Here is a 15,366-nt window from a genome sequence, read left to right as displayed (position 1 = left end):
TGCCTGGCACAGTGTCTTGGTAAAGTTTCCATAAAATAATTATATTCTTATATGCTCCACCTTCTGACAACTCACAAGGAGTGCCACGGGGCCTTGTGGACTCTCTGAGGTCCGGTTAATTGCTCGCCAGTGCACCCGGCACAGTGCTTTGCTCACCCTGCATGCTCTACAGATATGCATTGATGGGGTGAGGACAATCTCCTACAGTGAGACACGAAGCATAGACTCAAACCCAGGCAGCCTCGGAGCCCAGAGTCTACATTTTCAGAGACTCTGCACAGGACCTGACCTGGAGTTTCAAGTCTCTGTGGGTCTGAGATGAAACCAGACATCCTTATTGATAGCAAGACCATAGGGTCTCCCAGTGACACACACCGGTGAGGACTACTGGACTCTAGCAGCAACACTAAGAGGTGAAGTCATCCGCCCAAGTCTGCAAACATCTGGCTAGTAAGGGAGGTGGGGCTAGAACAGGTCCCAGTCAGCTGCCACCACAGCAAGCAGGTGCTTGACCCAGCCCCCCGCATTTGGCTCAGGCCCTCTGATTTCTATGGCTGAGTTATTACCACAGAAAGATGGGCCCACGGTGGAAGTTAGTGAAACAGGACATGCTTCCTGAGAATGGTCTTCTTAGCTTTCAGCCGTGGAAGACAAGTTGTTCTGGCACCATGCCTGACAGAGCGTGGACAAGCCCCCATACCTGTCGGGCAGGCCCCGCAGTAGAAAGAGCCTGGTGTGTTGAAGCACGGTGCGAGGGCTGAGCACGGCGCCTGTGGGAGGCTGCACTCGTCTATGTCCAGCACGCAGGCCAAGCTGTTCAGCGGGGACGTCCACCCTGCATCGCAGATGCAGCTGTATTTGGGCTGGCAGAACGACAAGAGTTAAGGCAATCAAGAAAATGAGCACAAAAGCCTTTGAAAATCTCACCAAGGCCCCAACTGTTGACCCTCTAGCATTCGTTTCCATAACTGATGGAGTGGCTTCTCTTTTTCTTCCCGTATGATTAAGCATTTAGACCCGACCACGCAAAAAGAGAAACATCTTTACTTCAGAGTAAGGAAAACCTATAATTTGCCCCAAAGATTCCAGGGAAAGTGCAACCACAATCAAGAACTGTAAGTCAATATAATTAAAGTCAATGCACTCAGCCTGCTGTGTTTTTAGAGGGGAAAAACACCCATGGAGGCACAGACCTTGGAAAATCCATTCTGTTTGTTTCCTTTTTGAAAGTCTCTCCTTCCCCTGCTACCCACACCCTCCTCCCACCGTCACTGGAAGGGAACCATTTTCCATCACATGGGTAGGAAAAAAAAAAAAAACCCAGAACTAAAAATAAAGACCCAAAGGTCTCATACAAGGCCAAGCGGGCCAGTGCTGGGCGATCTTGAAGGTCAGAGTCAAGGTTGCCAGGAAGACGGCCCAGATCCAGAGCACAGGGAGGTGGCTCAGGGTCTGCAGGGCCAGAAACAATCCAGACGGCTTAGAAGGGCATGTTGCCGGCAAGAGTGGGTCTTTGGTGTTCCTGTGTCTCGTCACTGTTACAACTCACAAGGCCATGAGGTCATGTCTCATGGACAGATTAATGAATAAATTACTACCATAATAAAAAATGGTAGCAATTTCTATAATGCTATCGCCTCTGGGCCCAGTTTTCTGTTTATTTATGGACAACTCTCATCTCTTTCCTTACCTGCGCCCCGCTTTAGAGCCGGAGGTTGACTTCCTCTTTGCAGCTCTGCCAGAGCTGGCCTCATACACAGACATGCGGGAGGAGGAACGAATAAACATGACTCCCTCTGAGGAGTCCCACCTTCTGGGAGTGACTCACCTGGCCAACCTGCACGCGGACTCGGTCCTCACAGATGCCGTGGCCGCAGAGCTCCTTGGAGCCCCCTTCACAGTCATCGTATCTGGACGCACACTGGGGGCCGTGTGTCTCAGGTGAGCAGAGACAGCTGTTGGTTACACAAGAGTGTAAGGTCAGGGCAAGTGCCTGTTTCTTAGCATCAGTTAAGAAAATAATAATTCCAACTGTATGTCAATGACATTCATGTGGAATCATAAATCAGAAAACCAGATTTATTGGCTGCAGTCTTGGAAGAAAATCGCTCAAGCAGTGGACTGAGTAAATGTGTTACCTCTCAAATGTAGTCTGAGAGGGGCACAGCTTACTATCTGGGCACGACTACCACCATAAATTCTTCTGGTATCAGGTCATCAAACAGCACTTTCAAAGGTCAGACATCCATAAACTAAAGGGGATGGAGTTCATTCGGGATAGTCACAGGAGAGATCAAGTCCATTCATCGTCCCTCTGAATGGGACCATCGGTAAGCACCGGTGACCTTCACTGAGCTGGCACATTCCCAAATGTTCCCTGGAATTGTATAACCCATAGGCAATGGTATAGCCACATCTCAGGAAATACGATAATTATTATCATATTACAAAGGGCACTACTTCTATCCATGAGAGATGCAGTTAACATAGTAACATTTCTTTCATACCCACATTTTCACTGACAAATGCCCTTTTACATAATACCCAAGCTCGTGGTGAGTATTTTGTTATGAGAAAATTTCAGTTCAATAATAACCAGATGAGTAAAGTTGTTTTAAACTATTGCAATCCTTGGAACTGCTGAGTTAGTATTCTATTTGTGCTGCAGCTTCCGAGGGGATGGGGAAGGTATGAGAAGAGCAAACCAGGGCAGGGAAGGAGGTGGAGGGGTCACAGAGCCTAAGCTTATTCATTTTCACGTGTTTGAGCACTTCTGCTGGAGGGGAGAGCCAGTGCCAGAGGTCACCATTTGCCTGCCTTGAGCTGCGCTAGCCCTCACAGAAGCATCTGTCCACCGGGATCAAGGGTCAGAGACAGGAGCAAGCAGGATCTGCAAGGCTAGGAACTGCTTTCTGACTGTCATGGAAAGGGCCCATTCTATAAGGTAAAGGAGCTCAGCTCATGTCAGAAGAGGAATATCCCCCATGATAGCGTGGGAGAAGAGTCTGGCTTGTCTGAGAAGGAGCAAGAGCCGTGATCCAGGCATGGAACTGGGTGTACCCACAGAGGGCCCCGGAAACAACCGCCAGGGTGGCACCTTTCCATGGGTTCTAAGGAAGAAGAGATCACTGAGTGTGGCCAGAGCTGTAGGAAGACTAAATGAGTATCATTCAGGCACTTACATGTAGAGCTGCCAGCCATGGCAAATGAAGACACAAGATATCCAGTCACATTGGAATTTCAGATAAACAAATACTTTTTTGGTTTAATTATGTCCTGTTGCAATTTTTAACACCAATATATAATTGTGTAAAATCTGTTCATAAATTACATACATGATCATTCCAAGGTTGCCTTTCTCATGAAGACAAGGTCATAGACTAATGGCAATAGATGATTAAACTTTAAAAATTTTTTCAATTATTCATTCCCTACCCATAATTGTTTATCTTCTTCTCATCTCTCTATTTCCATACTTTCCCTCTCATACCCTTGTCCCTTTCCTCTTTACTCTCCTATCCTGATGCAGAATATTCTTTTAGGATATTTCATTATACTCTTGGAGACTATAGAACTCTATACTGTTTCATATACATATTTGAGCATTTGACCCAGGTGGCTTCCTTGTAACAAGTGTATCTTTTTTCTACCACTTCCCCCAAACCAACTTCACTAGGTTTCTGAACCTATAAAAGAGATCTGAGTATTCAAGATCCCGTGGGACAAGACTGCCTGGGTTTAAATCCTGATATTACCTAGTAACTGTTCGCCTTAGACAATGTAATAACTCCCTCTGCCTCCATTTCCGTAAAATAATAGTGCCAATCCATGAGCACTATTTTCACCTTGGGGTCTCAAGACGTTTTCCAGTAGGAAGTGCTCAGGAAATTGTGTTTAATCTTAGCATTAAGTGCTTTACTTAGTGATTTATCGGAAAATGACTTGAGATTTGAGAGGAGACTCTGGTTCCTAGACCTGCAGTTAAAGCCTATCTAGCTCTCTCCTCCTTCTCCTTCTGAGATGAGTGAATTTTCTTCCTATATTTTTCTCTAAAGAACTACAAAGTATACTTCTTTTGTTTAAATGTAGCTTAATGTGAGAAACAGAGGGAGGAAGGCAGCCAAGTATAGCACGAGCTTCCTTGCTATGATCCTCAAAGACAAGTATTAATTCCATTTTACTGGCAAGACTCACATTACCCAAGGCCACAGGATTAAGAATTGGCAGAAGATGAATTAAAACCTAGGTCTGTGTTACTTTTGCACCGATGTTCTTCTACCCACCCCAAGACGAAGAGCCACATGTTCCTCCAACTGAACCAATCAGGTGCCCTGAAGACTTCTCAGTTTAATGTGTCTTCTTAACCTAACAGTGTTTGCATGCAAAATATATTCTCAAATCATCTGGATAGGTCCTTTAAAGAAAAAGAGTGATGGATTATACACTTCTCTGCAAAAATCACCTTCATAATGATTTCTGGTTTGGTTCTGACAGAACAAAGCTGGGCTTTCCAGTGTTCAAAAACACTGCAAGTGCATTTGGCAATTGAAAAGAGGTCAAATACACTTTCACAGTCATAATTTAACTTATGTTAGAGTCCATGGTTCAATATTAACATAACTGACTAACTGAAACGGGTAATAAGCTTAATACCTAACTACCAGTGAGCCAAAACCAGACTATCCTCGTCACTTAACCTCTGCATGTTTTAAAACCCATCGGTGATGATAGTGGAAAGAAATAAAATAAAATAGGCGAACCCACATTGTGCTCTTGGAGAAAACAAACAAACAACAAACTCAATTTTTTTTTCCTAGAAAGCCTTCTAGATCTGAGCCCAAAGTATATGATATATGCCATCTATATGGCAAATTTGCATTCCAAGGTCTGTCTTAAATCCAAAGTAAGCAGGAGAACAATATACATCAATTCTTCAGAATAAAGAGGCAACAACAGCATCAGGAAGTGGCAAAATCTTATGTGCTGGCTATGTGAAGCAGTAAGGGACAAGACCTTCAGGCACAGGAATCAGGGGAAACAGACAATGTTCTCTTTGCTCTAGTTTCATTACTAAAAAAAAAAAAGTTTTTACCAGAAAGTTTCCTATAAAATAGTGCTTCCAATTAATTAGTATCTGCAGAGTGCTTTATCTCTCAAAGGTCTTTATTAATTAGGAATTATTAATCCCTTTAACTAAAGACTCCTTTGTCTTCCTAAGTAAACAGATTCCAAGAGTTAGAGGCTAAAGGAGGCCCCAAACCCAGAGCAAACCCTTTGTTGTGACCACATTTCTGCAGATCCAGATCATTCAACAGTGGCTCATTTTTCCTTTAGCAGATGTCCGTAGAAGTTTCCTGAAGGGGTTTCGAGCCTCAGGGAAGCTACTGATTAACGGGCATTTAATCTCACATAATTAATAGAACACAGAGTGTCTAAATGGTCTCTGTTTCGTTATACTGATTCCACAGTGCAAGCATTTAGCCTTATTCCCATGTATCTTTTTCTATTTTCTGTTATTCCTCCAAAAAGTCTCCATCAAATGCCTGGATTTGAGTATTTAGTTCATTGGTATCAATTGGAATTCATGGGGTTTCATAAACTATCCTTGTATCAAGAGGGGGAAAAAAAAAACCCCACAGATTTAAATGTTCCTTCTTCACTGTCCTCTAGCAAATCTATGAAGGACACAGACTAGAAACCAAAACCATTTCTAGAGTCAGCACAATGAGTCCTTGGGGTGTGTGTGTGTGTGTGTTTACAGGAAGATACAAAAGAGAATTCAATATTGCTCATACAAAGTTGAATCTGCCTTTTAGGCAGCTCCCAACAAATAAAAATAAGTTCTCTCTTTCTCTTTCTCTCTCAGATTATACCTGGAGAAAAGAACTCTAATCTCTGACATGCAGCAAATAGTTATATTTTTTTCTTTTCCTTTTTGCAGGACTAAAAATAATGTGTTGGGGGGGGGGCGGGTGGAGAAAAATCAATTTTGGCTGGATCTTTGGGACCTATCCCACTTGCTGCACATCTTTGTTATTCGGTTGGCCGGCAAGACCCCAGAGGACAGTGATGATAAAAGAAGACCAGGAGTGAAATGTAATCTGCAGGATATTCCTCGATATCAGGAAGGCAGGAACGTGTTGGCGCTAGGAGTCATTTTCCTCCAGTATCTCAGAGCAGCAATTCCCATTGATAAGTGCCCATAAACAGAGATCAGGAGATAATGCTTTCAAGGGAATGAAAGATTAGACCTGCATTTTGAATCTAGCTCAAGCTTGAATGCTCATAAAAGCAGGCAGGGATCAGGGAGTTCATTAAAATTAGAAATAAAGTCCTGGAAGCAAACGTCTCTTCAATAACATAATACTTAATTTAAGTCGGGGGTGATTGATTTGGGTTTCGCAAAATGATGAAGCTTGTGAAAATCTCTATCAGAAGTTTGAATGAATTCACTTTGTGACTTGGAGTGAGCAAAAGTTTTTAAGATCAGATCAAAAGAATAAGAGGATCAATTATATGAAAAAGAGAAGGATTGTGACTGCTTTCTGAGAAAACAGTGTGTTAACAGATGACAAGGAAATGACAAAATTACTGCACTCAGTTTTGCAGGAAAGAATAGAATGGATATTGTTACAAGGGAATGAGAGAACAAGATAGCAGAGACATGAGTTAGAAAGCAAGTAATTTCTCTCTACTCCAGTGAGATTATATCCCTGTTGAAAGAAATTGTTCATGTTATAACGGAAACAACTTTTTTACTTTTTAATAATCTCAGAAAATAGGAGACAAACCAAAAAATGGGGAAAGACAATGTCTAAAGTGGGTTTTTTTTAAGTGATTTTAAGGAACTATACAAAAGTAGGATTGATGTTGATCTGCCATAAATTTCCGGACTTGATTTTTTTTTTTTTTTAAGATTTATTTATTTAAGAGAGAGAGAGCAGGAGTGGATGAAGGAGCAAAGGGAGAGAGAGAAGGTCAAGCAGACTCCATGCAGAGCGTGGAGCCTGACAAAGAGGGCGGTCTCATGACCTTGAGATCATGACCTGAGTTCAAAACCAAGAGTCGGAGGCTTAACAGACTGAGCCACCCAGGCGCCCCTGACTTGATTATTTTAAAAGCTGATGTGTCAGCTACTATAGCTTTAATTACCAGCACTCTTCCAGTTTGATTGCATCCCAGTAGGTATTGGGATGCCTAAATCAGCTTCGTAAGGGAAGGGACGTTTTCCTGCAGAAGGTGGGGCCTGAGCTGAGCAGGAGGACCCGGGACGCGCCATCTCACCCAGCAAGTCAGGAGGGGACAGGAGTTCCCTGATGATTGGGGTAAGGGGCCTCACCGCGAATTGAGGAAAGGCAGGGAGTGTTAACTATGTGGAGAAAACCTCAGTTTAGCTTCTCATCTTGTTCTGGTTAACATTTCCATAGCGCTTGAGTGAAGACATCCATACTAAAGCTGTCAGCCCACTTCTCTCATGAGTGGGTGCGGCAGGCCGTCTTCTGCTTGAGGCGCTTCACCAGCAGCCCCTGCAGCGCTCTGACTCCCACTAACGCTACAGTCCCATGCCCTCCCTTCTCCCCGTGGCAGCCACCGGGGCCTTCTTCCTGTTCCTCAGGGACTCCAGAGAAAGACTTTTCTTCATGGGGTAAGAGTTGAGGATGCACAAGCTTTTCTTCCTCTAAACAAATAGCTCCATGTCATTAAATAAGAGCCATATATTTTTCCAGGGAGTGCCGGTTGCTGGTAATACTGATAATTAATCATGGATGCTCCTGTCTATGGGATGTTTTAGTCCTTCAAAAACTTCAAAAGGGAAGGAGGAGAAGAAGAAGAAAAGAAAAGAAGCTAGGGAGGAAGGAAAGAAAGAAAAAAAGAGGGGAGGAGAGAAAAGGAAAGAAAAGAGACACATTACCTGTAACTCCCTGCTGTATTTTCACATGTGGCTCCATTCTGGCAGCCCAGGGGGGTTCCCGAGTAAAGCTCACATTCATTCACATCAACTGAGCACAGAGGACCCTGCAGTCGTGTCAAGAACAAAGTCAGGTACCACGGGTCACAGATGTATCTGGGGCCTATATTCCTATGATACCCTTAAGGATTTATATATGCGCGGTAAAGCAGTCTTCACTCGGGCGAGATACAATCACATTAATAGTAACACTACTATCCCGTTATCCTTCCTCTTGAACTCAGATTTGGCCTGCAGGAGCCAAAGAGCTCTTGGTAAAAGCAAGACAATCGTACAAGAAGAATCCTTCCACTAATTAATCCTCATGTTACTATCAGGCTATGCCTGAGAATAGTCGCTTAGTTCTTTTTTCTTTAATGCACACGTCAGGAACATTTTCACCATTCAGAGAAAAGGGCAAGAAAATTTACATGGCTACGGCAAGTTGCATTTAGGACTTTCAGTGCTGAATGACTGAAACGGACACTGGCCTAAATATCATGCCTTTCCATGTAGTTACGCAGTCAAGTGAACCCCTGCTTAAGATGGCTTGGTGTTCAGTGGGTTAGGCAGTCGTGCGTGGCACTGTTTGGATTTGGGGATACATGGTGTCCTTCATCCTGATTCGGGAGACCACAGAATCCTAGAAACTTTGGACGGAGAATTAAACATGTCTGAATTCCAGAGGAACCACTGATGCTGACTCGCTGTCATTTTTAACCAAAGACCAAGTGACTTACCTTCCACTGGGAGGGACAGATACAATAAAAGGAATCGTGGAGATTGAGGCAGGTCCCCCCATTTTGGCAGGGATTGCTGCTGCACACCTTTCTTTCAACTGTCTGAAACAAAGACAGGCCAGTCAGCAAGACCTTCGTACTTGCAGCAAGCAGCACAGACAGGCATGGTTCGGGGAGGGGCACCTGTGAAACTACATTTTACTCCCAGTCAGGGGTGAGTCCTCCTCCAGACGTTAAGTCACTTACTGAAGTTCTTCAAATCAACTCCCTCGTGGAAGAAACTGAGTGTTTCACATGGTCATTCCTACATATTTTCCTTCACTACGGGATGAGACACAAGGGGAGAAGATAACCATGCTATTCTTTGGAAAGCACTGTTCACCAGAGAGATGGATGCTGGTGGACAAGAGTGAAGATGTCAGGTTGGGAATAATAATGGACATCCCCGTGGTACTGAGAAAACAAAATGGGAACTCCGGTTCTTTTGGTGTTCTTCTCTTCGGTACCTCCAGATAAGCATTTGAAATCTGATCATCTTGCTGTGGGTTAAGATGACAGAACTCTTTTTGCTCCAAGTGAGTCCCTTTGTTTGAGATGTGGGCTTAGATGACAACCTCCACTCCTGTGCTCCCGTGACTGCTTTCGGACCAGAGTCGCGAACAGACCTGCCTTTGTCTACACAACCTGGAGAATCTTACCATATGTCAGCTACTAGCTCCAATCTCATAAGCTTTCTAATGCCTTTGGGGGCAGAAAACTTCTTTAGAGAAGACAAGCGATTATGCAAGAAAAGCTATTTTATTAACCTCACCTAAATGTAGTCTAATTCTGTTTTAAAAATTTAAAAAGAGATAAAAAATAAAATTTTTAAAAAATTAAAATTAAAAGAAAGATGAATTATTCATTACATTCTTTTTCTTTTCTTTTTTTTAAATATCCAATGACTCACAGAGAAAGTCATGTCTGTTCCCTCCATTTTACAGATGAAACAAGTCTGAGAATAGCCAACTAACTGACTAAGCACCATTTATTGCCAAACCCATCTCTCTCCTCCTTTGTCAAAAACAAGGTGAAAACTCCTGTGGGGGTCTATTTCTGGACTCTGTTTCTTCTATGATCCTATCCATCCCTGTGCCCTAGTACCACAAACAGTCCTGTTCATCAGATGACACAATTACAGAAACTAACCACAAACCCCTCAGAAAGTTCTCTGGCACACAAAAGCAACATTGTCTGGTGCTTTAAAACTTGAAAGCCTATGGAGACCCAGTAGGAAACGGAATCAGTAAGCAATCAGGAGGAAGACATTGGGGAACAGACCGTGGCTATAGTACCAGAGAGCCCTTGGAATTCATAAAAGATACTTATATCCAAAATCATTAAAAAATTCTTCCTGAGGGATGGGGATGGGGGCGTCTGGGGTCATCTGACCGTGGCCTCCAGCTTTTGACCTTCAGTAGCAATAATGAAGCATACTAGGAGATTGGAAGACACAGTACTGTGCCTTGCTCCAAAGGTATGAAGCCTTGCTCATTTTCATTCATTCAACTACTCCCTAAAAAAGATAAAAGCTGAGGAGCAATTTATTATCAAATTCAGGAAAAGGCCTACATAGATGACCTTTCTCACCAAGTTTAAAACACCAAAATAGAGGACCACACTTGAAGCATAAACACAACAGATCCAGAATTTGAGAACAGGGGTTCTTAACCTGGAATCCCTTAACTTTTATTTGAAAACTTTAATATGGGGACATTCTGTGCATTTCTTTGGGTAAAAGGTTATAGCTTCCATGAAAATTGCAAAAAACATTGGCCAACTTCAAAACGGATGAGAAGTCTAACATTACAAGGACAAGTTTATAAGCATGTACTTACAAAGTGATGGAAGGTCTAAGATCTAAGAAACTGCTCAAATTTAATTACCAACAAATGTACTCTTAAGGAATTTTGAAATATTTTGTAGTTATGTTTCTGTCTTCAGGTCATGATCCCAGGGTCCCGGGATCGAGCCCCACATCAGGCTCCTTGCTCAACAAGGAGCCTGCTTCTCTCTCTCCCTCTGCCAGCTGCTCCCCCTGCTCGTGCTCTCTCTGTCTCTCTCTCTCTCTCTGTTGCATGTCAGTAAATAAATAAATAAATAAATTTTAAAGAAAGAAATATTTTATGACTACTCCCAGCCTCTGAGTTTAATGTTGTAGAAGATACATGACTTTTCTTTTCTTTTTTTAAGATTTAGTGTTTTATTTTAGAAATGGGAGAGGGAAATAATCCTCAAGTAGACTCCCCACTGAGCACAGATTTCACATGGGGCTCGATCCCAGCATCCTGAGATCATGACCTGAACCAAAATCAAGTCAGCTTTACTGACTGAGCCACCCAGGCACCCTGATGCATGGCCTTTCAATACTCAGTCCTAGATGCCAGAATCAGCTAGTGACTGAGGTCACTCACTGACAGATTTAGTCCACATACTTCACATGCCCAGTGACCTGGGGCTGGTTACTTTATCTGACACTCAGGTTCCTCAACTGTATCTGGGGAAGCATAAACTGTGCTGAGAATTAGATTATGGGAAACAGCAAAGTTCTCGATACGAATCATCCATCTACCTGAAGATAAGAATGCCAGCCCCATCAATGATTCTATTGTATTCTCAGTGAAAGATGTCAGACAAGTAGTAGCTATGGGACCTACCTGCTGTAAGTTTTGAAATTTTCTCTCCAGATCCACAAGCTAAGTTGTAGAGAAGAGAAAGCATCAGTTAGCATTTCACATGTGATATTGTCCTTTGGCATATTTTCCTAACCCCCTCTGCTGCGGACTCACACTGTCTCTTGATTGCTTTTTTATTGCTTTTTCCTTCCTCCGTTTCTCCTCCCTCCAGGTTTCCCTTCCCTCCTACTCTCTTCCATCATAGAGATTTTTTTTTTTTTGAGGCATTTTTTTAAAAAAGGAAGTACAACCCATTGACAAGTTGACTCATTGCTTCTCTGCAGACAGCGACTCTGGGAATTTTCATAAAGACAGTCAGTCATCCACTTTGCCAATAAGAAGGTTCAGTCAGAATGTGGGCAAGACCGACTTAGGCAATAAGCTCTTGTTACAGAATCCCAACCTTCTGCTCATCACTACCTCTGCGTCCCCTATTGGACTTATGTCATCTAACCAAAAAGTCCATAATGACAATGCTGAATTTCAAAGTGGACGAAAAGCTAGTGTGTCTTCTGCAAATGCTTACTCACAAAGTTGAATTAAGAAAACCCGTCTGTGCTTTCACACAGATGAGGATGTCAGTCTTACCTTAGAATTAAGTTGATGTATTTGATTGGAAATATTTTGAGGCAGACCGACTGAGGTCCTTTTTAAATCTGTGATATCATCTTTGTTTTTCTGTATCTAATATCAAAAGGAAAAAGGAGGGGGTGAAGGCTAGTGGAAAAGTCATATGTATGATATAGATAAAAAAATTTTTTAAAAAGTCGAGTACTGTTCTATTTTAAGCACCAATATCTTGCCCATTATTGTAAAAATCAACACATTACCATGCATAATAAACATCTAAAACAGCCATGGAATAATTCTATTTGCCATTTTCAGTAACAACACATCAAGAAACTTTCTGTTGGCATTTTTTTCTCATAACCGTTGGCATGCTTGTAAAGAGGCCTGGCTTGGAGTGAGCTGCTTGGATTTCAGGTCCTGCCCCGGCCATTTCCTGGGTGTCCTTGGGTGAGCTGCTGCACTGCTTCACGTTTCCTTTACCTCCCTTACAAACGGGGTGACAATAATGTCAAACTCATAGGACGGTTGTGGGGGTTCGATGGGCGGGGCACACTGGATAGTCCCTGGGAAGCTCTAAATAATCGTAGCTTCTAACATTATGACTGACACACCAGTGTGATATAGTCACTAACGGACACTGAAAACACTCAGGGAGACAGGAGAATAATTGACCAGTTCTCTTCTCTGGCACTAGTCAACTGGTCACACCCAAACCTTTCTCTGGTCCCTTTCTTTCCTTGCTCCTCTTGGTGCAGGAGCCCCAGGACAACCCTGGGGGCCTCCTCTGGATTAGATGGAGAAGAGGACATAAACCCCCACTACGAGCCATATCCCACTAGAATTCCTCGTTCTGCCCATCGTTAGTCCAACGGCATTGTTCTTCAGAGGACTTACCTCACCTCCGGTTACGCTCCTTGGGCTAAAGATTTAAGATTCATATAGACCTCTTGAATTAAATGACTATATACAGTTATACAAAATTACTTAGATATATTTCCATTGTATTACCTGATGTAAACATTCACCAAGATCTTCCCCATTTAATTTGATCTTTCCCAGCGATCCAGTTCTGAATTCAATGTTTTGAGCAGACCCAGCAAGAAACACTAAATTTCCCCTCTCTGCAGCCATCCGAGGCCTATATAAATCAAACCAAAGGATGCATCCATAATTAGCATGTGTAATTTTTAAACAACGTTCCTCATGAGAGAAACTCATGAGGGATTCTCTGCGTTCACTTTCACTCTGTGGTCAACTCAACCAGATTCTCCCTGCTTCTCCGCCCCTTTTTCTCTGCAGATTCCCTAGAGATGGCTTCTAGTAATCGCATACTTGCCTGATTTGCAAAATGGCCAGTGAATAACTCAGGTGGAAGAAGATAATCCCATACATCAGTCTACATACTTTTCCCTACTTATCTTTAACATCCTTGTTTTCTTGAAGAAAAACTACACCTTTGCTTCTCCAGCTATTTGTGGAAACTGATGACCACCTGCCCTGGACCCTCAGCAGCAGTAACCCAGGTGTCTACTTACTGTTGGAGCTCAGTACTTCTCTTTGGTCTCTGCAGCTCAAGTTCTCCAGTTTCACCATTTGATTCAGCAAATGTCAACAAAATCACCAAACCCCAAAGAAAAGATGAGGACATATTCCTCAGCAACCCTCCTCCGTTGTCAGGAAGAGGGAAGCACTCCAGCCGAGTGTGGGATTTGAGAGACAGCAAATCAGGCAGATGTACTTTGGCCTGTGAAATATCCTGCAACTTTTCAGTTCTCTCTTCTTTGCCCTAGAAGGCTATGTTATTTTTTCCTTCCCAAGGGATGTAAATGATCTTAGATCTTCAGTACTATTCAACTTCTAAGAGGTCAAAATCTACCTTTAAGTGATGCACAACTTAATCATTATCTGTCTGACCTTTGAAATAGTGACAAACTGCTTTGGAAACATCCACTAAAACAATCCTTGCTTAAGAAGAAGCCACCGTTCAGCAAACGATACTAGAAAAACTGGATACCCACATGCAAAAAAATGAATTTGGACCTTACTTTACACCATATACAAAGATTAACTCAAAATGCATCAAATACCTAAAAACAGGAGCTAACACTCTTTAGAAGAAAACAAAAGAGGAAAGCTTCATGACAGTGGACTTAGCAATAATTTTTTGGATAGGATACCAAAAGCACAGGCAACAACAACAAAATAATGGATACACAGGGCGATCTGAAAATGAAAAAACTTTTATATATCAAAAGACACCATCAACACAGTGAAAAGACAACTTACAGAATGAGAAAAAAATATTTACTAATTATATATGTGTTAAGAGGTTAATTTCCAGAATACATAAACAACTCCTATAACTCAACAACAATTAAAAAAAAATAGCCTCCTTGTTAGTGAGCAGAGATAATAGGCATTTTTCCAAAGACGATATACAAATTGCCAAAAAGCACATGAAAAGATGCTCAGGTTCACTATTCATGAGGGAAACACAAATCAGAACCACAATAAGATAACACTTCATACCTATTAGGATGGCTACTATTAAAACAAGCAAACAAAAACCAGAAAATAGCAAGTGTTGGTGAGGATGCAGAGAAATTGGAGCCCTCATGCACTCCTGGTGAGAAAATAAAATGGTGCAGCCGCTACAAAACAGTATGGTAGTTCCTTAAAAAATTAAATGGTATTACCATGGGATCCAGTAATTCCACGTCTGGGTATACACCCAAAAGACCTGAAAAAAGGGACTCAGAGATATTTGTACAACCACGTTCCCAGCAGCATCATTCACAATCGCCAAAATATGTCAGCAATCCCAGTGTCCGCTGACCGATATGAATGGATAAACAAAGGCATTACGTGCATACAGTGGAACATGGTTCAGCCTTAACATGGAAGGAAATTCTGGCACCTGCTACAACATGGATCAACCTTGAAGACATTATGCTGCATGAATCAAGTCAAACACAGAAGAACAAATACCGTATGCTTCCACTTACAGGAAGAACCTAAGGTAGTCAAACTCATAGAGACGGAAGGGAGCATGCTGGTTTCCTGGCTAGAGGAAGGGAGGGTTGGGAGCTCTTGTTTAATGGGTACAGAGGTTCACTTTGGAAAGATGAAAAAAGTTCTGGAGATGGATAATGGTCACGGCTGCACAACAAGAAAGGATGTCATCCCACTGAACGGGACAAAATAGGATGGGGTAGCATCTTCTAACACCAAGGACAATTCTACCCCTCTGAGCTATGACTGTAACTATTTTCATAAAGTATATATAGGAACTCAGCCAATCTTTTCGTTCAGTAGAAAAGGTCTCCAGTGTAATCTCAGTAAGAACTTTGTTTTATAGGATTTTCCTATTTTATTAATGTGATTATTATTAAAG

The 15,366-nt window shown here is 42.3% G+C and overlaps 1 protein-coding gene across 1 annotated transcript in view; it reads right to left on the bottom strand.

Moving 5' to 3' along the window:
• The window catches only part of CUBN (cubilin), a 258,475-nt gene extending 244,759 nt beyond the window's left edge, over positions 1-13,716 (bottom strand). The window contains exons 1-8 of the mRNA XM_059184039.1: positions 13,508-13,716; positions 12,981-13,110; positions 11,991-12,086; positions 11,385-11,423; positions 8,689-8,790; positions 7,913-8,016; positions 1,829-1,955; positions 701-863 (exon numbers count right to left, since the gene is read on the bottom strand). Of these exons, the coding sequence (XP_059040022.1) occupies positions 701-863; positions 1,829-1,955; positions 7,913-8,016; positions 8,689-8,790; positions 11,385-11,423; positions 11,991-12,086; positions 12,981-13,110; positions 13,508-13,620 (874 nt within the window). The 5' untranslated portion in view covers positions 13,621-13,716. The remainder of the gene's footprint in view (positions 1-700; positions 864-1,828; positions 1,956-7,912; positions 8,017-8,688; positions 8,791-11,384; positions 11,424-11,990; positions 12,087-12,980; positions 13,111-13,507) is intronic.
• Between the last annotated feature and the right edge of the window lie 1,650 nt (positions 13,717-15,366).

Source organism: Mustela lutreola, chromosome 8 (assembly GCF_030435805.1).
Source record: "Mustela lutreola isolate mMusLut2 chromosome 8, mMusLut2.pri, whole genome shotgun sequence".
Lineage (NCBI taxonomy): Eukaryota > Metazoa > Chordata > Mammalia > Carnivora > Mustelidae > Mustela > Mustela lutreola.
This window is presented reverse-complemented; position numbering and strand designations above follow the sequence as displayed.